The sequence below is a fragment of the Ambystoma mexicanum genome, chromosome 13, assembly GCF_040938575.1.
Source record: "Ambystoma mexicanum isolate Mex_15411 chromosome 13, UKY_AmexF1_1, whole genome shotgun sequence".
In the NCBI taxonomy this organism is placed as follows: Eukaryota; Metazoa; Chordata; class Amphibia; order Caudata; family Ambystomatidae; genus Ambystoma; species Ambystoma mexicanum.
Genome location: NC_090938.1, coordinates 587158927 through 587183921, shown reverse-complemented (window position 1 = coordinate 587183921; position 24995 = coordinate 587158927). Strand labels below are relative to the sequence as shown.

Sequence of the window (24995 nt, the reverse complement as noted above, 5' to 3'; positions counted from 1 at the left end):
AATGTATGAACTGTTTCCAAGGTGAGTGGTGATGTAGCGATGCTAGGCAAGATTGTATGTAGTACCCTTTGGGTGCACTACAATAACCTTGACCTCCTGGCAATAGGGACCTAATCTTTGGTATAAGTCTGAACTACACAGGTTAGTAGTGTGGCTGATTTCACAGTAGCAGTTATTCAAATACTCAAGGTTTCTTGATACAAAAGTGTATTAATTTATTTCACAGTCAGTTGTATACGCCTTCTTCAGAAGGGAGCAATATATGTACCACTTATAATACACTTCAAAACACACTCTTAGTTTCTCTAAATCAGATGATACCCATTGGGGATGGCACGCACACTTCCTACACCCTCAGGTGACTTAAATAGCTAGGACACTGTCGACATTGATTTAACACTGGTACATTTAGAGCAATACTGAGTTTGGTGTAAAAGATAGAATAGAGGAATAAGACAAAGGCTAACAAATAATGCACAAACAGGTAAGTACTTTTTTAAAACTGTCAAATAAGTTTAACCCTTTCCTGGGGAATAAGATAAAGCTCAAAGTCAGGGGTAAAGAGGAGTCTCTCAGGGAGCCCGGACATCCAATGTTAATTGCAAAATGTCTAGGGGAGCTGAAGATATTCTTTGCAGATAGGTAAAAGGTCTTGCACAATATTTTTAGAAATGTTTGTAGAGAAGTAGAACACTTGAAGGGCCACAAGCTGGGAGGCTTGTGAGGGGCAAAGCTTTAGCGACTCTGCAAGGTTACCAAGACAGGTCTCAACTGAGAGCAAGTAAGGCTACACAAGAGGCAAGTTCTTAGACTTTACAGTACTTCTGTTTAGAAGGAATGGTTCCAGCCGGCTTCTGTTCCTGTGCAGCTCTGCAGATACTGTTGTTCCTGAGCCTTAGTCGTGGGGACAAGAGGGAGGACGTTTGGGTACTCCTGCTCTGCATTGGGAAGGTCAGCTGCAGCAATGGGCAAACTTCAACTCAGCGGTCCTTCAGTGTTTCAGCGCCTCGCGTCTGACAGCAAATAGCAACACCGCGGTTCTTCGATACCACTTGCTTCTGGGGTCCAGCACTCTGTTGAAGTGGCGCAGGCTTGGTCAGTCCTGCATCAGGGAAGTCCGGAGGATCTTCCTAGCGCTCGGGTCCGACTTAAAAGCAACACACTCAATCTGGTGTTCCTCTTGGTTCCAGCAGCAGTGGAAATACAGCCAGCTCTGAGAGGATGTCCAGACAGGCTTACTTTTTTAGTTGATTGGTCCCACCAACTCAAAGGGAGAGGTCGTCCTTGCAGGGCTTCTCTAGTTGAGGCGAATTTGGAGCTTCAGCACAGCAGCAGGGCTTCACCGGGCAAACCATTGGTCCAGGAGTTGCAGCAGGCGTCTCTTCGAAGTTCTTTAGATTCCTTCGTCCAGTGGTCGACTCTGCCTTCGAAGCCAAAAAGCCTCGCCTTTTATGCAGGTTTCTCCCATTCATTCCAGCCTTGCTGTCAATCACACAGCAGGGTGGCTGTCCTTGCCGCACAGCCAGCCGGCCAATCACCTTTGGGTGCATTCCTGTAACCAAGGGGATTAAGCACAGGGAGTTTTAGTCCCCTCCCTCACTTCCTGTGCCTGCCAGACATACTGGAGCCAGAGGCGGCTTCACTTGTGAATCCCGCCAAAGACCAAATTAAAAAAGGGACCCCAAACCTGGTTTGGCACGCAGAGTAAATCTCAAGGACCTTTCCTACAAGAAATGGTGAAAAAAGAAGACCGGGCCATTTTGACGAATCGGCACCCATGCAGCCCGCGTTAAAAACACACAATCGTAGTAAAAAGTAAGCCGCTGACACCAGCAATTAATTGTAAAAAGGGTAACATAAAAATGTTACAGTAGAAACTAGACAAAGGGGGTACTAATGAACCCCTCCAGCACCTGAAGTTGATGGGTTTCACAATGTAAAGATGATGCCTATGGAGTTTCACACTCCAAAGTCAAAAGAAACACAGAAAACACACAGAATTAAAAGTACAAAGTTCAGCAAAAGAGCTGGGGGTCTCTAAGGTGGGAGGAATTTAGCACTAAACTGAAAATTCTCCCTAACAAGCGACATGGGTGCTTCAGTTTCTGTTGATAAAGTTGGAGGTTTGAAGGAGTTTATGCATAAGATCTGGCTTAGAAAGGGAGCAAGGCCAGTTGTGACCAAGGTAAGGATGGTGCCTCTTGCTCTCAGAAAAGAAGTAGAGTTAGAACTTGAAAGAATGACAAATGATGGTTTGATAGAGCCTATGGAGGTGTTTGAATGGGTCAGCTCCATTGTGGTGGCGAGAAAAGCAAACGGATCGGTGTGGTTGTGCGTTGATTTGCGTAATCTTAATAGGAATTGAAAATTGATGAGCTAATTTCTGATCTTTCATGGGCCAAGTTGTTTTCTCTTTTGGATCTTAAATCCGCGTACCATCAGATACCCTTGCACCCCAACTCACAAGATTTCACAGAATTTATAATACACATAGATGTTCAGATCTGTAAGAAGGCCTGTTGGTCGTGTATCTGCATCTAGCGTTTTTCAAAGAGTTATGCACATCATCCTAGGAAATCTCCAAGGTGTCAAATGCTATCATGATGATATTTTAGTGTGGGGAGAGAATGCAGAAGAACAGAAGACTTTGAGTGGTACTAGAAAGGTTAGGTGATTCAGGACTAACATTGACACCAAGTGTCGTTTCAGACCAAATGAAGTTGAGTATCTAGGACATCATTTGTCGAGTGAGTGAGTGAGTTAAACCAAAAGTCAGTAACGTCAAGGCTATTGTGGAGATGCCTGAGCCCAGAAACAAGATGAAAGTGGCATCTTTTCTGGGGTTGGTAGAGTATTATGCAAAGTTCATGAAGGGGATAGCAAATTGTACTCATGCTCTCAGGAAGCTCACGAGAAAAGGGGTGAAAATTGTGTGGGATTCAGAGTGTGTGAAAGAGTCAAATCATTAAAGATCTGGTGAGTGCTCCAGGGATGAGTGGTTTTAGGAGTGATTTGAAGACTGTTGTTTACACTGATGTCAGTCGTTTGGGCTTAGGAGGAGTTTTGATGCAGGTGGATGATGAAGGGAGGCCCCCAGCAACTTTGCTGGATTTTGAGGACTTGATTTTTTTTAACCCGGAGAGAGTCTGACCCTTTTTTCCCACTCTCTCATGTATTTTATTGTGATTTTTGAACACTGTTTTCTTTTGGTTGTGGATTCTGACAATCTCCATAAGGCATCATCTTTTAGATTGTCACACAGCACCTTCAGTGCAGTGGCACAGGGAAGTCTTTCAGATTTCCCCAAGGTTTGAATACCTTCTCTTGGATAAACGCCTGTTTCCAAGAGCAGTAAAGTGAAATTGACTTTACTTACCATTATAACTGTCTAGACCCAGCTCACCCTATCTTACAACAGAGTGCTGGAGGGGTTACCTACTATCCCCTTTGTCTAGCTTCTCATGAAACATTTTTATGTTACCCTTTTCTCACTGAATGGCTGGTGGCAGTGGTTTCATTTAACTACCATGGTGTGCATTTACTGCAGGCTGCGTTCGCAGCTACAGTAAAGCACCCAAGGGTGCAATTTTTGTCAAAATGCCCCGGTCTTCTTTTTTTCGCCATTTCTTTGTGAAAAGGCCCTTCTTGAGATTTACTCTGTGCGCCAAACCAGGTTTGGTCTCTTTGTTCATTTTGCCTTTGACTGGATTCCTGAGTGAAGCCTGCCTCTGGCTCCAGGGTGTCTGGGGTAGGCAGGAAGTGAGGGAGGTGCCCAAAACTCTGTGTACTTAGTCTCCTAGCAGACCCCAATGCACTCTGTGGTGATTGGCCGGCTGATTGTCCGGCAAGGACAGCCACCCTGCTGGGTGACAGCTAGGCTGGAATGAATGGGAGAGAACTGAATAAAAGGCAAGTCTTTTGGCTTGGAAGGCAGTCGACCACTGGACGAAGGAACCTAGGAAAGAACCTGAAGAGGATGCCTGCTGCAACTCCTGGACCATTGGTTTGCCTGGTGAAGACCTGCTGCAATGCTGAAACGCCAAGTTCGCATTGACAGAGAAGCCCCTGCACGGACGACTTCTCCCCTTGAGTTGGTGGGAGCAATCAACACCAAAGTAAGCCACCTGGACATCCATCTCGGAGCTGGTTGAATTTCCACAGAGCTGGAAACCGTATTAACCAGGTAGAGGAACACCAGATTGTGTGTGTTGCTTTTAAGCTGGCCTAGTGTTATGCTCACCTGGTATCCACGGGGACGCCACCCAGCCCTGGTCGGATGATTTGCACTCTCGAACCCTCTCCCGGTCCCTTGGTAAGGCCTCTGGTTAAAGATGGGTCTGTAATATAGGAGAGCTGGATTCAATACCAGATTCTTTGTTTTCCCACCTCCATTGGCCTCAACTCCTTCCTCTCCCTTGGGCCCTCTCCTCACCTTAATATTGTAAAAGGTGGATTCTCTGTCCTGCTCCTCGTGGCAGGGGCACGTAGATATGGGGGGGCGAGCAGCGACCAAGTTGCTTCACTGGTGCAAGCCCCCCTGTGGGAATCCAGGCCTTCTGCGACTCTGTAGTTTTGCTGCTTTACAGTCTTTATATGCAGTTCTTATGTTCCTCTTAGTTCGAATAATAATGTCTTGCTTCTTTCCTTTTAGGTATGGAAAGGTATTTTGGTGTTGACATGCAGTTTGAAGATGAGCATGGGCCGGTAGGCGAAAGCGCGGTGTGCGCGATGCTGTCCGGTGAGTAATGCGCGATGCGCGGCACTGTTTCGCCTTTTATATTGCTAACATGTGTCTTTTCTCTCCTTGCAGGTTGCGATGTTCCTCGCTAAGCGCCGTAATGTTCCAGCAATGATACTGACCAGGAGATGACTACCCAGGTAAGAATTGTGTGGCTTTCTTCATTCGGGAAGAAAAGTGAGTAAACGCTTACTAATGCTGTCTTTCTTTCTCCTCTTTCCGGGTTTTGATATTCCAGGATGTATACGGTGCCGGATGATGGAGTTCGTACCTTCAGGTGAGTGGAAATGAAGTCGGCGATGGATTGAAGACAGGATACTGTTCCAGGTAGGTTTCGTAGTGTTGTTTCTCTCTCTGCAGGTCCTTGGTTTCAGGTAAGCTGGCATCAAAGAACTGGACACGGTGAGCGTTACGCTGCCCACAGCAGAATAACGCAAAGCATGTTCTGCTCTTTGGGTGCGGTTTAAATACTCAGGTAAAGTAGTCTAGGTAAAATAGTCCCAGGCCTGCCACTCCCAAAGTACAGGTAAAGTAGTCCCAGGCCTGCCACACCCAAAAGACTAGACCGCATAGCTCAGTTCCTTGTAACTGAGCTATGTGTGTGCCTCCATGTTGGCTGAACAGCCCCCCCCCCCCCAAGTTAAATAGTCCCAAGTAAATAATCCCATTCTAACGTTGGTCTTCATGATGGTAATGAGCCTGGTGCCAAAGGTGCCAGGACTTACTCCAATAGAGTCTTGGATGAGGTTTTAAGGCCTTTGACCTGGCCCTAACTGGAAGGCTGACTTGCCAGTGAGGGCCAGGGGCAAGGGTCATGACACCTAGCGCTTCAGGAAGATCCTCCGGACTGCCAGGAAGCAGGACTGACCGCGCCTGATGCCCCCTCAACAGATTGTGGGACCCCAAAAGCAAGGAAAGTCCATCTCGACAGCCAGGAACTGCTGTGTTGCTATTTGTGGTAGAGGCGAGGAGCTGAAACACTGAACAGCCACTGAAAGTGAAGTTTGGCGGTTTCAGGAGTCCCCCCGACGTCCTCCCTCATGTCCCCACGACTGAGGCCCAAGAACAGTGAGATCTGTAGAGCTGCCCAGGAACAGAATCAGCTGCATCTTTTTCTTCATTTCTAAGGTACTGTTAAAGTCTGAGAGAACTTACCTCTTACTGTAGAGTGCTTGCAACTTCTAGTCTAATCAGCTTGTGGCCCTACATTTGATTCTTCTTTTCATCAAAGACTCCTAAGAACGTGTGCAAAGACTTTTCCATTTACTTACCAGAATTACTTCATCCTATACAAGACTTTTTTTTTTCCAAAATATTTTTATTTGCATTTCTTTAAACATGTACATCGGGACACAACATTGTCCCCTCCAACCCCCCCTCCCCACATTCCTCCGTCCCACCGGTTTTAACGTCTTTGCATTGTCCCTGCGACCCTTTGGTGCGTTTGTCTTAGCCAGTGAACATATCAAGAATCCGGATGTTGTGGGGGCACCATTGCAGCATATAATCGCTTTGTAGGAAGTCTATGCCATCTCCCCAATCTGTGGCGAACTGCTGTCTGTCTCCTTGAATATTATATGTGATCTTCTCCATTGCTACATAGGTCCAAATACTGTGTCGCCACTCCTATGTGGTTCGAGGGGACTTTTGTTTCCATTTTTGTGCTATGGCTAGCTACGCTGCTATGAGGAATCCCATAAAGTTCCGTTTTTGTGTCTTTGTGAAGGACTTGTCTGGGGGGGGGGGGCCACATGCCACACAACCATATTTCTTCTCCTAGGTTGGCCGCACCCTTGAAGATTTCCTGCATCTGAGTTCTCACTTCCCCCCAGTATTGCTGCAGTTCTTTACAGTCCCACCATATATGTCTCCAACTTCCTATGGAATCACAGCCCCTCCAGCATTTCCCTTGCGTTGTTGGGAACATTTAGTGGATTCTCTCCGACGTATAGTGCCATTGAATCATCACTTTGGTCCAGGCTTCCCTCGTTTATATTGCCCTTGTCCATTTTGGGATTATTTGCCACAGGTAAGTCCATTGATCCCTCGTTATTTGTTTCCCCAGTGTTGTTTCCCACTTTTTCATGTACTGCCAGGTGATGTTTTCTCCTTGGGCGTTTAAGAACTTGTAAAGAGAGGAGACAAATTTCTTTTCACTTGTTGGGTCTTCATATATGTCTCGAATGGGGTGAGGTCCCTTGTCAGTGCCTTGGTTATTCTCGGCATTGTGAGCCAATGGTGGAGCTGATCGTACTGGTATCTGTCCCTATCCGTGAGGCCCAGCAGTTCCTGGCATTCTATGAAGGTTCTGATCTGATGTCCCTCCTGCATATCTCCCACTTTTGTACAGTCCGCTTCACACCATTTTTGAAAAGATCCTTTTACCATTCCTGGGGGGGGGGGGAGTCTGGGTTATCGAACATTGGTATGAACGGTGCAGGATCTATCGTGAGGGTTTCCTTCTTAGTTGCTCTGTTCCATACTTCCATGATGGTACTTATGACTTCGCTTAGTTTGATGTTTTGATGTCTGTTCTGGTTTCCTCCATAGGAGGTGGCGCAGATTTGATCTTGCCTCCCACCATTTCTCTGAGGTGTCTGAGATCCATTCTTGTATGACCCAGAGTTGTGCCACCTCGTAGTACTTCTTAAAGTGGGGGAGCGCCATACCTCCCTCCTGGTTAATGTGCTGTGAGCGCCTGTTGCGATAATCTCGGTGTTTTGTTTTGCCATATGTATTTGGTGTTTGTTTTGGAGAGTGTCTTAAAGAATGCCGGTGGAATTCGGATAGGGAGGGCTTGGAAATAGTACAACAGTCTGGGTAGGATCGTCATCTTGATGACTGTTATTCTGCCCCACCATGAGATTGCCAGCGGGTTCCATCTGTTTAAGTCGCTTTTTACCTCTTCTAAGAGTTTGGGGTAGTTCCCTTTGTAGAGGTTTTTGATCTGTGGTGTTAACGTTACTCCGAGTTATCTCACTCCTCCTTCGGCAGTTTGTAGTTGAAGGTCTTTAGTCGTCTTGTATATTTCATCTTTGTCTCCTGCCAGGGCCATTACCGATAGTTTTCTGCTTATTTATTTTTAGCCCCGAGATCTTCCCATAGTTGTCTATCAGCTGGATGAGGAGGGGGAGCGTGTTGCTTGGGTCAGCCACGGTCATCAGCATATAGTCTGCATAAACCGCTGTCTTGTGCATATGTCCCCCCATTTCTATGCCCCTTACGTCTGGGGCCGCTCTGATTTTTGCTAGGTGTTGTTCTAGGAAGATTGGGTATAGAAGGGGTGACAGGGGGCATCCTTGTTTTGTGCCTCTTCCTATTTTGATGGGCTCCGATAGTTCCCCGATGACTGCAATCCTGGCCATTGGTGATTTGTAATTGGCCCGAATCATGTTTATGAAGTCATTGCCCATGCCCATTTTCCGTAGTGTTGCAAATAGCATTGTCCATTCAACCCGGTCAAATGCCTTTTCGGCGTCTAACGATATTATTGCTGAGGGGATTTCCATGATTCCTGTCTTCTCTATGAGATGTACAATTCGTCTGATATTGTCATGGGTTTTCCTGTTTGGGATGAAGCCCGATTGTTCTTGGTGGGTTAGTTTGCGGAGCAGGGGTGCTAGTCGGTTGGCAAGGACCTTTGTATAGAGTTTGGCATCGACATTGATTAGGGCAATTGGGCGGTCTGAGACCGGTTTTTCAGGATCCTTCCCCTTTTTGTGGAAGACTAGTATCTTTGCTTCGTTCATGGACGCGGCAATGTTGTTCGTAGTTTTGAAGGTGTTAAATAGAGTGGTTAGATAGGGGGTTAAGATTTCCGCGTATGTTTTATAGAACACTGCGGTGAAGCCATCTGGGCCCGGTGCTTTATTCTTCGGGAGGTCCTGTATTGCCTTCGCCACCTCCTCTGTTGTGATCGGTTAGTCGAGAGCCTCTTTTTCTGATTGTGAAACTGTTGGGAGAGTTATCTCTGTTAGGAATGCCTCCTGTGCCTCTTCGCACGGGCTTTGAGAGGTGTATAGGGTCTGGTAGAAATCTTGGAATATTTCTTTGATGTCTTTCGTCTGTTTTCTTCGTAGCTTGTCCGTCTATCAGGGTTTTCACGGTTTGATCTTGCCGTCTGCCTTTTAATTGTCGTGCTAGTAGTTTATCCGCTTTATTTGATTTCATCGCGTACCAGTGTTTTGTATGCAGTAATTGCGTTTCGGCCCTTTTGGTCCTTATCAGGTGTATCTGGCTCTGGACGTGTCGATATGCTCTCTTTATTTTCCTGGAGGTGTTTTTGGTAATTTCTTCTCTTATTTCTTCCAGTTCTTTCCCCAGTTCATCTTCCCATTTGTATGAGAGTTTATCTTTTTGTGCTTTCAATGCTATTATTCGGCCTCTTATCACTGCTTTGAAGGCTTCCCAGGTAGTGCTTGGGGGGACATCCTGGGTATCGTTGTGCTCAAAGTATTCCTCTCTATTTTCTCTGATTCTCTTGCCACTGTGTCTTGTATTATTTCTCTTGGTAGCGTCCAGCGCCATAGTCCCAATGATTTCCGTAGTTTGGGAAGGGTGATCCATAATGGTGCGTGATCTGAAAGAGATATGCCTTTTTCGATGTCCTGTATTTCTCCGATTAGGGTTCCCGTTGCCCATATGTAGTCTATCCTGGAGCTGGTATCCTGTACGTGTGAGTGATACGTATATCCTTTGGTTGAGCCTCTGAGCCTTCTCCATACATCCTCTAGTGCCAAGTTCTGCATTGTCTGTTTGAGCGCTGGTGTTGAGGTCCCCTGGTGGGTGTTTTTGGGGTTCGATCGGTCTTCTGATAGGTTCCAAGCCGGGTTGAATTCGCCTGTCGGGATCACTTCTCCTTCCGCAAAATTTTCCAATTTGTTGATCGTGTCTTTGATAAATCCTTCCTGGCCCGTATTTGGGGCGTATAGGGTTGCGATGGTCAAATTGCGATTGTCTATCTTGGTCTTTGCAAAGACGAAGCAGCCGTTTTTATCCGTTAAAGTTGCAATGATTCGGACCTGAAGATGGTTCGCGAAGGCAATGAGTACTCCTTTCTTTTTCTCCTCCGCGTTGGATTGTATGATTTGTTTGTATCCTCTTAGTTGGAGTTGACTCTTTCTCTTCTTCTGAATGTGCGTCTCTTGGAGTGAGATTATGTCGAACTTCTCTCTGTGTAGAAAGTGTTAGTTTTTTTTCCTCTTCACTGGCGTGTTCAGCCCTCTGATGTTGTATGTTTAAGATTTTCAGCCCCATTCTTTCGTGAGTGTCTGTAGTTTCTTAATGTGTGTGTCCTGTGGGTCGCCGTGGTGTGCATCGGGACCAGTGTTTAAGTCTTTTCCCCTCCCAACTTTCCCCTGAACTCCGTCCGCTCCTAAACACCCACCGTCCCCCTCCCCACCCCCCAAACTTTGTCCCTGAGGAGGGCCCAGGGCCCTATGGTTGCTCCGGCATTGCACCTTTGCTCCATGCCCTCTAACATCTCAGGGTAACTGTTCGCAGGGGCTCCTAAACCCTGCTTGTGGTGCAGATTCCTCGGCAGTCACGGGGCTCTGCCGCGCTTTCCGATAGCCTTAGCTGGGTTGTCTGTGCCAGTGTTGCCTCTCTCCGATCTTGCGTTAAAGTTTCATTTCATGGGATAGCAAGTTTTACTCTGGGTTGCGTGATTGGAGTCTTGTTTTTCTTTTCTCCGTTTGCCAGCCCTTCGGCTGTCTTCGTTGTTTTTGGGGTTCCCTCGTTTTTGTGGGCTCAGACTCATTTTCGTGGCATCCCATGATCTTGAGGCCCACTTCGCATTTTGTGATTCGATGTTGTCTTTCTTCCCACGTGAATAGGAGGCTGAAGGGGAATGTCCATTTGTATCGGATTTGTTTTTCGGTTAGGATTTTGGTAAGCTGATTCATTTCTCTTCTCTTTCTGAGCGTGGATTGTGCCAAGTCCTGGAACAGCAGAATTTCTTTGCCGTTCATTCTTATTTGTTCTAACGTCCTGGCCTTCCTCAGGATTTGTTCCTTTTGTGTGTAGAGTGTCATGGCCACTAGAACGTCTCTTGGGTGGGATCCAGGGTCCCCTACTCTCCTTGGGCCTACTCTTTGTATTCTATCGATGTGAATATCTTCCCCGGGGCCATCCTTCAGTATGTCTTGAAATACTTGTTGTCCTGCTGTGCGAAGGTCTTTTTCCGGCATATTTTGGATGCGTATATTTGATCTCCTAGATCTATTTTCCAAATCTTCGCATTTCGATTCCTGTTCCATCGCCAGACGTGCGAGGCGTTCTTGTGCTTCTGCTTGTTGGAGCGACTCCTTGTCCATGTTCTGAACTGTCCTTTCCAGATTTTCCATCCTCTACTCTAGGGATTCAATGTCTTTTTTTAGTTCCTGGACTGCCTGTTTCAGTTCTCCCTTAATGTTGTCAAATTGCGACTGTGTTGTGGCCATGAACTGGTCTTGAAATTCTTGAAACCAGGATTTCATATCGTCTCTTGAGGCCATAACTATGTCTTCTTTTCGCTCTATAGGGTTTTCCCTCTTATTTTTCAGTTTATTTGTTTGCTTTGGTGTTGCACTTCCAATTCCCCAAATATGGGTTAGGTCTTGGATCTGTTTATCTCCGCTTTTGTTTGTCGCTGTTGCCTGTGACCCAACCCTCGTCCTGGCTTTGGACATGTGTGTTGATCTTTAGCTGGAGCGCTTCTTTGCGTTGTGTCGACTCGTTTTCCCCCCCGTTACTGATTGGGCCCACCGCTTCTTGCATGTTCAAGTGATATATGTCCCGTTTCTTGATTCTTGGGTCTCTTAGTTTAGGTTCTGAACAGTTTGCCTGGGGGTCTGAAGTCAAGAGATTGTTTGGCTCCCACCCTCCCCCCCCTGGTTCGTCGCGCGGTAGTAGAGAGGGGCTTCCTCCCTGTTTTTATGCCTTTTGGGGGGGGCCGCCTTGTGGGGGGAGACCGGGTCTCTGTTGCTTCGTGGGGGTGGGCTCCCAATTTCTGACCCTTTTAGTTCCTGGGGGGGGAGGCACCCCCGGTGTGTCGGGGCCGCGTCTCTGTCTGTGCCTGGGGGGGCGGCTCCCTCCCCGCTTGTCCCCGGCTCTCCACCCCACCTCGTACCTGTTTTAGTGGCTCCGGATGGACCGCTGGGCTCCTCTGGGATCAGATGACTGTTCCGCGTTGCCCGCTTCTGGAATCTTCTCTCCCGGGCCGGTCGAGCATACGGCTCCTCTCGCCCGGCCGTCGTCTTCTCCCGCGTGGCACCTCTTGTCTGGTCCTCTTCTTACCGGGGCTGCGATGTCTTCGGATTCTGCCTTTCTTCGCTTCTCCGGTGTCTCAACGGGGCGGGGTCCTCTACCTGGCCCCTCATATCTCTGCCGGGGTTCGCGCCGGTGGAGGTCCGGGTGCTGTCTCGAGGGCCTTGGCGGGCTCCGGATCTCTCCTCTGTCGGGGTTTCGGCGCCGGCGGGAAGGCTATCCTGGGCCGGATCGAGAGTTTTACTCTGTCGTCTCCGAGGTGATCGTTTCTCCCTCTCCCGGGGGAGGTAGGCGAGTCTTGGAGGGCTTGGTGCCTGCTTTATACCGTTTCTTGTCGCGGCCCGAGCTGGAGGACGGAGCTACGCTCGCGCACATCTGCCCTGCTCGGCCGCCATCTTGGAATCCCTATACAAGACTTTTGTCCATTGACTTTGGCTTAGCCTATTGAATTGTATGACTATTCTTGAGGGATCCAACAGTATTTGCCCGCTTAAGAATATTTGTGGTCTCTTGTTCTAATAACCTTTGCCTTTTACCAACTTCTAAGAGTATTCTAAATGCTAACCGTAAGATATTAATGTCCCCAGCACCCTAACTATTGAAGTCACCTGTGGGTGTAGGTTGTGTCTGTGGGCCATCCCAAAAGGGGTGTTTACTGATTTTGAAAACTAAGTGTACAGTATTGAAGTGTATTTGTGCGTTACTATTATATTGCTCCCTTCTGAAGAAGGCTTATTCTAACTGACAAATTAATAATTGTTTATGCAAGAAACCTTGAGTGTAAGAGTTTATTTGAATGCTTGTAACTGTGAATCTCTTTGTAACTCGTGTACAGCTCACATTGACCCCTCTTGAGATAAGCCTGGCTGCTCAACACGCTACCAAAACTGTGTAGTACAAGCTTATACTCAAGGTTGGGTTTCCTATACTTGGAGTCAGAGTTGTGTGTAGTGGTCCCAGAGGGTACTGCATACAAACTTTGCCTAACATGGGCCATAATGAAATTCAAAGTGTACTTGTTTGGGAGGCCATTTGTTGTCAGGACTGATCATAAACCTTTGGTCAACATTTTCAACAGAGGCATTTTTAGATGGAATATCTAGATGGATTGTCAAGTGGGTAACTAAAGTTCAAGGACTGGATTTCATGGTGGAACACATAGAAGGGAATGGAATGTGGTAGCCGAAAGAGTGTCGCGCAATGCTGTTGAGGATAAGGAAGGAATTGATGAGGTTGAAGAGTTTGACAAAGATGTTTTGGATATTTTCGCTGTAGAGGAATGTTTGTATCAGATGCTTTGGTCAGAGGAATGCAACTGTGATGCTGTATCGTTGGTGAGGCAGCTCACAGAAGAGCAATAGCATAATGTGGACTTTGAGAAATGGGAACGGAAGTGTCCTGAGGTTTGTGGTTTCAAAAGAGTTGAGAATTAATTGAGTGTTCATGACAGATTGGTTTATAGAGGAGCGAGGTTGTTGGTTCCTGAAGGGATGAGAGAGATTGTGTTTAGTCTGGGTCACAAATCTCATATGGGGAATATTGAGGACCCAGGTCTGTTATTAGGGCGGATTGTTGGTGGCTCGGATGGACAAAAACAGCAGGCGTCCTCTTCAAGCTCTTCTTAGATTCCTTCGTCCAGTGGTCGACTCTGCCTTCCAAGCCAAAAGCCTTGTCTTTTATTCAGGTTTCTCCCATTCATTCCAGCCTAGCTGTCTGCCACCCAGCAGGGTGGCTGTCCCTTACCGGGCAGTCAGCCGGCCAATCACTACATAGTGCATTTGGGTCTCCTACAAGACTAACCACAGGGAGTTTCAGGCACCTCCCTCACTTCCTGCCCCCACCAGACACCCTGGAGCCAGAGGCAGGCTTCACTCGTGAATCCCGCCAAAGGCAAAGGGAACAAAGGGACCAAACCTGATTTGGCGCGCAGAGTAAATGTCAAGAAGGACCTTTCCAAGAAGAAATGGCGAAAAAAGAAGACAAAAATGGCACCCGTGGGTGCTTTACTGCAGCTGCGAACGCAGCACGTGGTAAATGCACACCACGGTAGTTAGAAGTGTTTGGTCATCGAGTAAATACCATCTGATTGCTATGCAATATGTGATGTGAATGTAACTTTAGTTTTTTTCTTCTTTTAAGAGGCAGAATTTAGTTTTTAAATGTATGAATAGCTTTTATTAGTTTCTTTTTTTCCTGGAATATTTTCATTGAATCTGTTTTATTGATGTATGTTTCTCTTTTCTCTTTACTTATGAATTTGTAAAGGTTTAATTTAAACCAAATGCAATAAAAAGAAAAAAAAAGTTAGAAGTAAACCACTGCCACCAGCCATTCATCGAGGAAAGGGTAACATAAAAATGTTACGTGAGAAGCTAGATAAAGGGAATACTCACTTTTACTGCTCTTGGAAACAGTAGTTTATACAAGAGAAGGTATTTCAAACCTTTGGGAAATCTGAAAGACTTCCCTGTGCCACTGCACTGGAAGGTGCTGTGTGATACAATGTAAAAGATGATGCCTATGGAGTTTGTCAGACTTCATAACCAAAAGAAACAGAGTTCAAAATCACATTAAAATACAGTGAGGAAAAAGGGTAAAAAAAAAAATCAAGTCTTCAAAACCCAGCAAAGTTGGTGGGGGTCCCTAAAATAGAGGGAATTTGCACATTTCTGAGAATTCTCCCCAACACTTGTATGGTATGTGAAATAGTTTAACACCTTCCTTTTCTATAAGCAGAAATCAGTGCAGTGCTTAGACACATCCCTCTGGAAGCATTGTCCTGCTCTTATGCTCATCGCCAGAGCTGGACACACTTCCCTTACGGGCCAAAGTCCCGAGTGAAAGAGGAGCGTTTTTCGCAAAATAAATACATATTCCCCCCCACCGCCTATGGATTTGCCAGTATATGTGGTTTATGCTTTCTGTGGTGTATGATGAAGCATTCTATGCCACAATGACAGAAAATGCATGACAAGATATGTGCCCTTGATGTTTTTATAATTGCATTCATTTTCCTATAATATGTGGTCCAACCCATTTACCCACGTATCCAATAGGAGGCCAAGGAGGGTGGCTTTTTAGCAAGGGAAATATGAATATATTACAGATGCCTCGGGCTTTCCAGTAGACTGGAATTTTGGAGGAAATTAATGTTATACATGGCAAAGATTTAATTGTAGGGCCTGACGACAAGCTTGGGCTGCACAAAATATTTCACAAACCTGTCATTTCCATAGGCAAAGCATGCCAACTGATGGCAAAGCAAGCACCTTTACAGATGGTTATTAGTATAATAGACAAATGGGAAAAGTCAGGTAGACATCAATCCTAAACCGTATAGGACACCTAGGAAAGGCTATGGCACAGAAGGGGGCGAAAGAAGCCGAACAGAAGAAAAACGTCTTGAAGATCTTGAGACTGCCTGGAAGGCCAAGCAAGTTGAGCCATTTGTGCTACCGATGACGACTTCATTGCATTGCAGCAGGGAATCTACAAGCTTAAGGGATGTAGTAGTGAATATGGTGCATATCATCCAAGAGGACCTGGAAACACAGGATGAGCAACAAGCAATTGTTGATCAGACTTCCTGAACACACCCTCTACAGGTGTTCCAGTTTGGTCTATCAAACTATGGCTAGAGCAACTGACCGAATTGAGTCTAACAAGACAGCTCCGAGAAAGGCCATTTAGAGTCCATCTACACTTTGCTAAGTGTAAGGGAACCTTCCACATAATACCGCAATGACTCCTTATCATGAGATCCTGAATATTCCTGTGCCAGCCAAAACACCTCTGTTGTGTGAAGAACTGCAGTCCCGGGGCACCATGCATCAAGTAGAGAAGAGATGGATCCACACTCTGTATGAGATGCCCTACACCCATGTTTGTGTGAATTGTGGGGACTCTAAAGTGCAACTGTATTCCCTGAAAACCTGAAGAACTGTGTGGGAGCACCCCATACAAGTTGCCAGGACCTTATCAAACTCGGCCCAAGTGAGCAGAATCTAAACTCTACCAAGTGAATGCAGAGTACAATTTGAATGTGAACCTGTAGTAGCAAAGCCCCACTACTACCGAATGGATCCCACACTGTGCAGTTCAATGTTTCATGCTGTGGTGTGCCTCTGGGGATTGCCAGCATGATCAGTCTCAAACATGGTGAACTGTTGCAGTTATGTTCTACATCCACCAGTGCAGACTGAGCTAGTGCTTTTGCACTGGCCTAAAGTGAAGCTATCGCCACTGAAGTTCCTGCTACTAACACTGAGACTGGCATAGCTCCTGAATGTGGTAATGCACAGTACTGACACCACAGTGACTTTCATCGACTCATCAGACACTGCAGTTGGCCAAAGAACTACTGGGAAGATAACTGGAATGGCCAAAGGAGCTTTAAACCCTGGTGGAAAGCTCTGTTCCTACAAATGGGAGCTCCATCTTAAGCTCCATCTACAGACTGACGAAAACAGTTGCTTTCTTCAATCCATTGAACGATTTTTGGACTTCCTTTGAACTTCAGGCACAGGGATCACACACATGCTCTGCAGTCTTGTAGCTGATTGCATCCTGATCCTGATCAACGTTTTATTTGTCATGACAAGCAGAATTTAACTTGTCAATGCACCAGAACTGTATCCTGAAAAACAGATGTAAACTTGGAACTGTTTGTGTGGGGAACATCCACTCATCCCTGATTCATCAACAATCATCAGCAGCTGAAGAGTTTCTGTTGACCAGTACCTGCTGCAGCTAGCTAATCTCAAGAATGAAATATCTGTTTTTACATTCTGTTAATAGTGAAGCTTCTAAGTGAATGTTTAGCAAAAGAGTATTCTATGTTTTATATGCCCTTTTGTCTCTTCACTCTTATTCCTATGATACCTAAGAAGCCTCCATGGCCTTTTTCACCTCATAGGGGGGTGACGTGTATTTTCTACGCCTACCCAGATTAGCTAAGCATCTGAGCCGCGAACAGACCTTTCATGTTTACTGAAATACACAGTGCGATGAAAACATGTTTAAATGCAGGATGCAAGATTTGCTTTTCCATGTTAAGCAGGGTTTCTTGCTAAAATGCAAGTACATTACAGTTTTTTCATTTATCCGAGCTGTGCGCCAGCAACATTAAGCGGAGTACATTCTCGGTACACTGTATCTCTGCATTGACTTCTCCAGAAAGGAAGCCAATTTACACACAAAACATAGATTACGGCAAACACTGAACTACGGATTGCAGTCCTTCTGTAGTTCTATAATGTTGTTTTAAACAGGAAACAGTCTGCTGGCAAGTTCCTGAACAATTCCTAATTTCCATTGAAGGACATGGCCATGCCCTCGGTTATGCTGTGCACAGGAAGGGTGCTTTCAGCTAAAAATGCAATTGTTGGCAAAATCCCTAAATGCAATTGCAGGGCAAAGAACTATCCTTGGCTGGTCAAGTGCACTGGTATAGTCTGCTAAAAATACAATTGTTGGCAAAATCCTTAAATGCAATTGAAGGGCAGAGAACTATCCTTGGATGGTCAAGTGCACTGGTAACTTAAGCTAAAAATACAATCTTTGGCCAAATTCCTAGCTGCCACTGAAGGATAGAAGCCATGTAATTTGCCATGCTGCACACATGGACAATGCAGTCAGCTAAAAATCCATTGTTGACAAAATTCCTAGTTGCCACTGAAGAATAGGGGAGTGTATGCATGGATAGGTTTGAAAATAGGGAGCCCAAGGGTTCTATAACTGGGTGAGTTCAACCTCTGAGGGCAGCTTTTCGAAAGAGCTTTCAGGAAGACGGAGGCAGACGCAGATTACTGGAGGAAAGCAATGGGGTTTTCATAGGATCCCACACCTAATTCATTTTCTGGATTTTTTGAAGCCCTAAACTGGGTTCTGACTGTCTTGATTTCTTTTGAGCAGAACTAGTCTTTCTTTTGAGCTGCTTGAGGAAAGAATTTTACTTTTTCCCAATGCACCATATCCAGCTCACAGCCTAAGGGCCTATGAGAAGATGCCAAATTCTGAATTGGCTAAATGCTAAGCACCAGTGAGTCAAATGAACATTTAATTCTTTTTAAAGCATTCTATCCTCATTTAATGAATTTTTTGATGAAAAGCCTGTGGTGCATTAATATGTGTCTTTTGGGATTTTTTCCAACTTCTCTTTTAAATTTTTTTCGAGGCATCCAGTTTTTTCCAGCCCTCTTCAACTCCCTACCTTCTACGTTATTGAGTATAAGGGGCCTCATTTACACTGCATTTGATATCGTATTGAGTTATTGATTGAGGCAGAGGCCTCTATGAGATTGCCTATCACGAACTGGTGAGGCAGGTAGTTGGTTGCTAAGGTGACTTTGATTTCTTGGAGAAGGTTGATCTGTCTTAGTCTTGATTTGCGGTAGAGGCAAATGACAATGGTTCCACTTATCCATTCATGGTTTACATTTTAAGTGTGCTGTTTATAGTGATGATGTTTTTTTATTACATATTTCTCATAATTAAAAATATATTTTTTTTTATGTGGAAGACCCAATCATTGAGTTTATTACTGAGTGATATATGACTTTCAGCATGCATATTATGTTTGGGGCATCTATTTAAACTACTGTATTATGGATGGTGTGAGCAATGGACTATCAATATAAATATGTGACATTGGTAAACCTCTTCTGCGTTGGCAATTGTGAGCAGCCGCCTAGTGCATGGGTTGTTGCCTGCTCTCCTCTCTGTTGCACAGTGAAGGGTAAATGCATTTCCTTACCCTTAGACCTACCGCTGCCCCTGTTGGGGGGAGGGGGGGTGGCGGCAAGGCTCTGGAGGTAGGGGTGATACAATCACCTCACAGAAACCTAACACAAGTCATCTTCATGGCAGTACCTCGAAGGGAAGCAACACAGGTCTGCCAAATCCATTTAATAAGGAGGTACAGGGCTGGGATTCACACCCACAAGGATGGACCAGTATACAATATCTTCCCCGGGGGCCCTACCTGGCAGGTGAGTGAACCAGATCAGCCAGAACAAACGAGTAGAGAGCTGAACAGTGAAACTGAGCATACGAAGGGGCCAGGGAAAGGTAGATTTCTCCCCCCCCCCCCCACTGCTGCCTCCCCCCCCCCCCCCCCCGCCCTGGTTTTGTGAACTGTGAAAGAAAGCCTGCGAAAGGGCAGGGGAAGAGACATGTTCCCTGGTGTATGAACAGTGAGAACAAAGCCAAAGAAAGCCAGGAGAAGGGAGACCTTCTCCTGGTAGTTGAGCCCGCAAGGAGGATCAACCCAGTGATCCAGGGGAAGGAAGTAATTCCCCCAGTTAAGGCAAGGCATACATTAGTTTTCAAAAATTGATTAGCAGAGTTTGCTAATTAACATTATTTTGATTAGAAAACAGACCCATTGGATTAGCCATGCTGTACTACTATTGTTAATGTCACCAGAAGTTATTTGCACCCAACACATGAAATGAGCAACAATACAGCAGTTTTGCATACCGCTGATATAAGACATCGGAGGAGTCAGGCCTTGCAAATTCTTTAAAATTCAGCTAGACCCGCAGGTCGGGTGACTTAGTTTCCCTATTCAACCTAAGAGAAATGCACTCGACCCATAGCAATGGTGGACAACACATTTAAAATGTGATTTTGTGTACAAATAGTACAATGAATGGACACAAATAGATATGCAACAAAGGCTCTGAAAACAGTTTGGGCAGCTGTGTCCTGCAGCTCGTAATATATAATGCACTCATAATCCTAAGACAAAGCGAGCTCTGAAGGATAACTACCGTGTTTGGTATCACAATAGATCTGTAGATGTACAGATTGGATGGAACTATTGATTACTACTTTGCGTAAGCATCTAGTTCGCTTTTTGTATTCAATATGTAAGAGGAAAGAAAGAGACTAAGCGGAGTGGATTGTGCAGCAGGCAGAGAACTGGGCAAACTAGATGGAATATTGTAGTTTTTGGTCATCTCAATTTCAGGGTACCTGGTATAAAGCAACTGGGTATGGGTTCACTCATGGGTTGAGCACCAGTTGCAAGATGTATGCAACCTGCAGGTTACAGAACTAGGTTTGCCATAAAAAGTATTTGATCATGTACGTTTTCAAAAGTGTTCACTCGTCAATATGATGCATCTTCCCCAACAAAATGAAATATAGTTGACACAAAAATGTAAATACACCAACCTAAACTTTACTGTAAAGCATGGAGATGATGCAGTGTTTTACAGTATCAATTCTCTAATTATGCATTATGTAACAACCTACATTTTAGGATGGAATTGATTGCATGACTGTCTTTAAAAAAAAATATATATATAAAGTTGACACATACTGGTCTTTGCCAGACAGAATATAGAAAGCTTAGTAAAAAGTATCATCCTGATTATTTCTGGTTTGCCATTATTTGAATGCTACACAAGTGTCCCTTTGATTTGCAAACTGATAGAATTGCATAGCAAATTGCTATGCGACACTGCTTATTGTATGCCTTGTAAGGAACTTGCAACCAGAACTCTGCCACCTAGTCCTGGAGCAGGGAGTCCTTCTCCTGCACCAAGAACCTTGGTACTAATGATTAATTTAGTTATAAGTTTAAGGGACAGAAATGGGGACGTTTTGACACATGACGGTTGACTCTTCAATGTACCAAGACATCCTGACAGATCAATTAGCCCTTTAGTTGAGGCAGGGAAACCTCTTCATAGACATAGGGAAAGATAGGTTTTCGTTTTATTTGTATACCAAGTAAAAGTCTATAGCAATCACTATGCCACCTGCGTGTCAGTCTCCTCCTTCACTACCCTTAGAGGGGTCTTAACCTGGACATTATCTTGAGGTTGTTGACAGGCTTGGGAGCCTAGGGACTCCTCTCTGCACCTACTCCGAGGCCTGCATCAGGTGTGGTGGCACCAGAAACCCCAGAGTCAAACCTGCACCATTACCCAACCTCCAACATGGGATTTTATCACAAAAGGCAAAAAAGGGAATATAGTGTGAGAGCCAGCAAAATGTGAGTATTTACTCAAAGCAATCCAGATCATTCCAGCTGTGGGAGAGTATAGTGATGACACTGTTTTTGTGCTTCGCTCAAAGGTGTACTTGATAGGAAAAGTGTTTGCCTGAAGTTTTGGACATTTTGCATGGTACTATGGCAGACATCTTTTTGAAACAGTGCTTCTATCTGTAACAAATATTTAATGTTAAAGGATGTAGACCTCCAAACTTGGTGTACCATTAATGCTGATAAGCGCATTTGCTTATGAGCCAAATAAATCAAATACACTTTGAAAAAGAAAGAGTAAAAAACATGCTTTTCACGTTGTATACCCTAGGAGCAGCCCTACAGATAAGGGCAATACTCCCAGAAAATAAGGAGTTAAAAGTACTCCCTACAAAAAAAAGGAAAAAGACATGTAGAATCTTGCACCCCTGCTTTCACCCTCACAGCTCTATGGATATATTTTTGGACCAGAAGTGCACGTACATGGGAAGAAACTACTATTACTGAAGAAGTAAACATCTATCTTTTAATGTGCATCAATAACTAGGTGCAAAGAAATAAATGTTACACAAAATAATTGTTTTTCAGTTAAAATAGATTTTTACTCGCTAATAAAATACTCTGATTGGCAATTGGACTTACATTTTATTCGCACCGACAAGCCATTGCTCTCTGACAGCAGCTGGACTATCCTAGCAAGAGCCCTTATTATCTCGCCTGGACTACTGCAATGCCCTCTACTTAGGATCAACGAAGGCTACCATCAGAAGAATCCAAACATTACAAAACAATGCCCTCAGAGAGCAGCCGTCTGAATAACTGGCTTCCATCCAATGACAAAATCGTGTTAAAAACATTGTCGCTCACCCACAAATCTCTCAAGAATGCCGCCCCTATTTACCTGGCCGAGAGATTCCATAAACGGACCTCCCTGAGACCAATTAGATCAGCTAACAGAGATCGCCTCTCCATACCTAGTTTCAAATGCTCCACTATCGGAGGCAAAAGCTTCCCTGTGAAAGCAACCAAACTGTGGAACTCCCTGCCTCCCACATTGAGATCAGACCAATCCTACCAAAACTTCAGATCTAACATCACTATGTGGCTGAAATCTAATGACCAGTAAACGATAACGCTTGGTCAGCATACAGCCAGGGCCTACCGCTGCGGTACCTCATGCCTGTAGGAAGTGTCTTTCCTGCACCACTTGACCTGCTACCCTGTGGTAACCACAATCGCCCTACTCACTGCCTGCTTACTTGTATCTATTTCCCCCCCACTTGGTTATATCGATAAACACCTTAACCTTTGTTTATCGCTTCTGTAAAACATCTGTATCACCTGTATATACCCTACTGTTCCTACGCTTGTAATTAGGTACCCTCTGTATATACATTCTTGTACTAATAACCTGCATGTAGATGGTATACTTTTCTGATGTAAGCAATGTATATACCTTCTTGTATTAATAACCTGTATGTAGATTGTATACTTTTTTTTGATGTAACCAAGTCTCGCATATACCTGTAACTGCTGCACCCTGTTACCCCCGGCCGGGCATTATTCAGATTATAAATAAAACATACAAACTCCCTAAAAAAAGAATCAAAAAAAAAAAAATCATTTTACTCCCAACTTCAAAAAATAGGGAGTAAAATACCATCCCTTCCAAATCCTATCTGGACCACTGCCTAAGAGCCAAGCTTTCCCTGCTGTTTGGAGGGCTGGCATGCTTAGGCATTCTGCTGGCCACACTAGAATACCATGAATTGCTTTTCTGATTATGAAATATTGAGGTTTTTACAGATTCTGGTCGACTTCTCTCGCTACTTTGTTTCTGCTATGCATAATTCTTCTTTCTTAACCTTTGCGCAATCTGAAAGCTTAACTAGTGTGTTAATTTGGTAGCGTGATGTTGCTCTGGGAACTGATCATTCAATTTTTAAAAGGTTCTCCACGCATTCATTTGATAATTTTTTACAGTAAACGATGTTTAGTTCTGTGTGTGGTGCTATTGTCCTGATTTTGTACTCTCTTGTCCAGAAAGCGCTGGGAAGGTTTGGTTCATATCTCTGAGCTCAGACGGGAAGGCCGTGTTGCCAATGTTGCAGACGTTGTGAGTAAAGGTCAAAGAGTGAAGGTTAAAGTCCTGTCCTTCACGGGATCCAAAACCAGCTTGAGCATGAAGGTAGGAATGCTTCAGAGAACAGTGATTTACATTTCATGAAGTCCTGTATTTTTGTTAAATGCATTGACTTATTTCCACTCTTGCATTGTTATTATACAGAAGGTAGTGGCCATCAGTACCCAAGACTTCATGCGCATTGCAGGTTGAAGGCGTTCTATTGTATTTCACTGTGGACCTTGGATATTAGTGTGAAATTGATTTGCTTTAGAATAAAAGGTTTCATTGTCGCTTTACCATTTTTAATGGCAATATGGGAGTAAACTAAAAGTGTTTTACTTAAATTTGTATTGCAGTTCCTATATTGGTTTGGTTGTGGTTCTTCAGCAAGCAGAATATTTTGTTTGATAGTTGTGATAGAAGTCCAGTATTCTCTATATTTCTTGTTTTGCTTGCTCGCCCCCAACTTCTAAATGTGTTATCGCCTAAAGTGTAAGTTAGCATGTGTATGCACAATTCATCCTGAATGTCTGATACTTCTGTTAACATTCAGTTTTTTAGTACTGAATTCCACTATAGTCTTAGTAATCAAGTAAGTCTTATGATTTTAATTTTATCATCACAGAAAATACAGTGTAGTGTACCACCTCTTCAGCTCCTATAATAGTGCACAGCATTGCTGTTTAGTTCCATACTTCAGACTTTCTGCTACTCTTCCCTGTTCAGGAATAATGTCTTTTTTGAATTGAAGGCAACAGCACATGCTTGTTCAACTTTCTTACAGCGAGGTCTCCAGAAAGGTAACGCTGTTACACTGAGACCGGGGCAACAACTGGCAGCACAGATGTGTTGTGGATTATGTTAGTGACACAATAGGTGCGAATGTCTCTGGTCACCCTTTACAAATGCACACTTTCTATGCGAGTGCACTTAAAGTGAGCTGGATTGCGATGTCCACACTAAGACTTTATTCTTCTAAAGGAAAATAGCCCAGAGCCCTTAAAGCTGCATTTGATAGATGTATACTTTTGTTAGATCTCCACCATTGAAGTCACAATTAAGTGGATCAGACTTGCAATGTGGTTGTTACAACATGTTGGCATTAATTTTGCCTCTTAAACAATGTTCTCTCCAGTTGATTTTTTTTTTTTAATGCTTTGGTTAGGTGCTTGATTGGCGTAAAGAACGCTTTCTTTAAAATAAAAAAAGATAGCTTTTCTGATGAGACATTCGAAGTTTCCTTTTTTCAGTGTTCAAGTAAAGTGGAGCTAAGTTTGCTTTAAGGTTCTTGATCTTCCACCCTCATACTCTTCACATGGTGTTTTTAAATATATATGTTCTTTTTAGCTTAAAAGAAGTTCAGAGGTTAATGCATATAGAAACTAAGCTGAATAAAGTTCATCGAGAGCATTGAGTGTTCAAAGGGCATCGTAAATAGGCCCTATTCCCTGAGCAAGCAGCAGTGCTATGTATCTAGTTTAGAGGATTGTTGTATCATAAAGATTTTGTGTTTCTTTTAGGATGTTGAGCAGGAGACTGGGGAGGACTTGAATCCAAACAGACGCCGCAACCTTGTAGGAGAGGGCAACGAGGAAGCATCCATGAGGAACCCCGACAGGCCGAGTCACATTTCTCTGGTTAATGCCCCCGAGGTCGAGGATGATACACTTGAGAGAAAGCGTCTTACGAAAATTTCAGACCCTGAGAAATGGGAAATTAAACAGGTAATGGTTCTGCCTATGTACTATGCTGTTGCACCAGAAAAATGGCTGCACGTTGGTACCCAGTGAAGATACTGTTCACGAATTAGCGCCCAACATTTGCATTTTTTTTTAACACTTTTTTTATTAATGGTCACAAAGATACATAACAAAGTTACAACTTCGCATTAC

General features: G+C 44.4%; 1 protein-coding gene across 1 annotated transcript in view; it reads left to right on the top strand.

Moving 5' to 3' along the window:
- The window catches only part of DHX8 (DEAH-box helicase 8), a 429571-nt gene that overhangs the window by 53539 nt on the left and 351037 nt on the right, over positions 1–24995 (top strand). Inside the window, exons 7-8 of the mRNA XM_069634412.1 lie at positions 23022–23166; positions 24624–24827. Coding sequence (XP_069490513.1) covers positions 23022–23166; positions 24624–24827 — 349 coding nt within the window. The remainder of the gene's footprint in view (positions 1–23021; positions 23167–24623; positions 24828–24995) is intronic.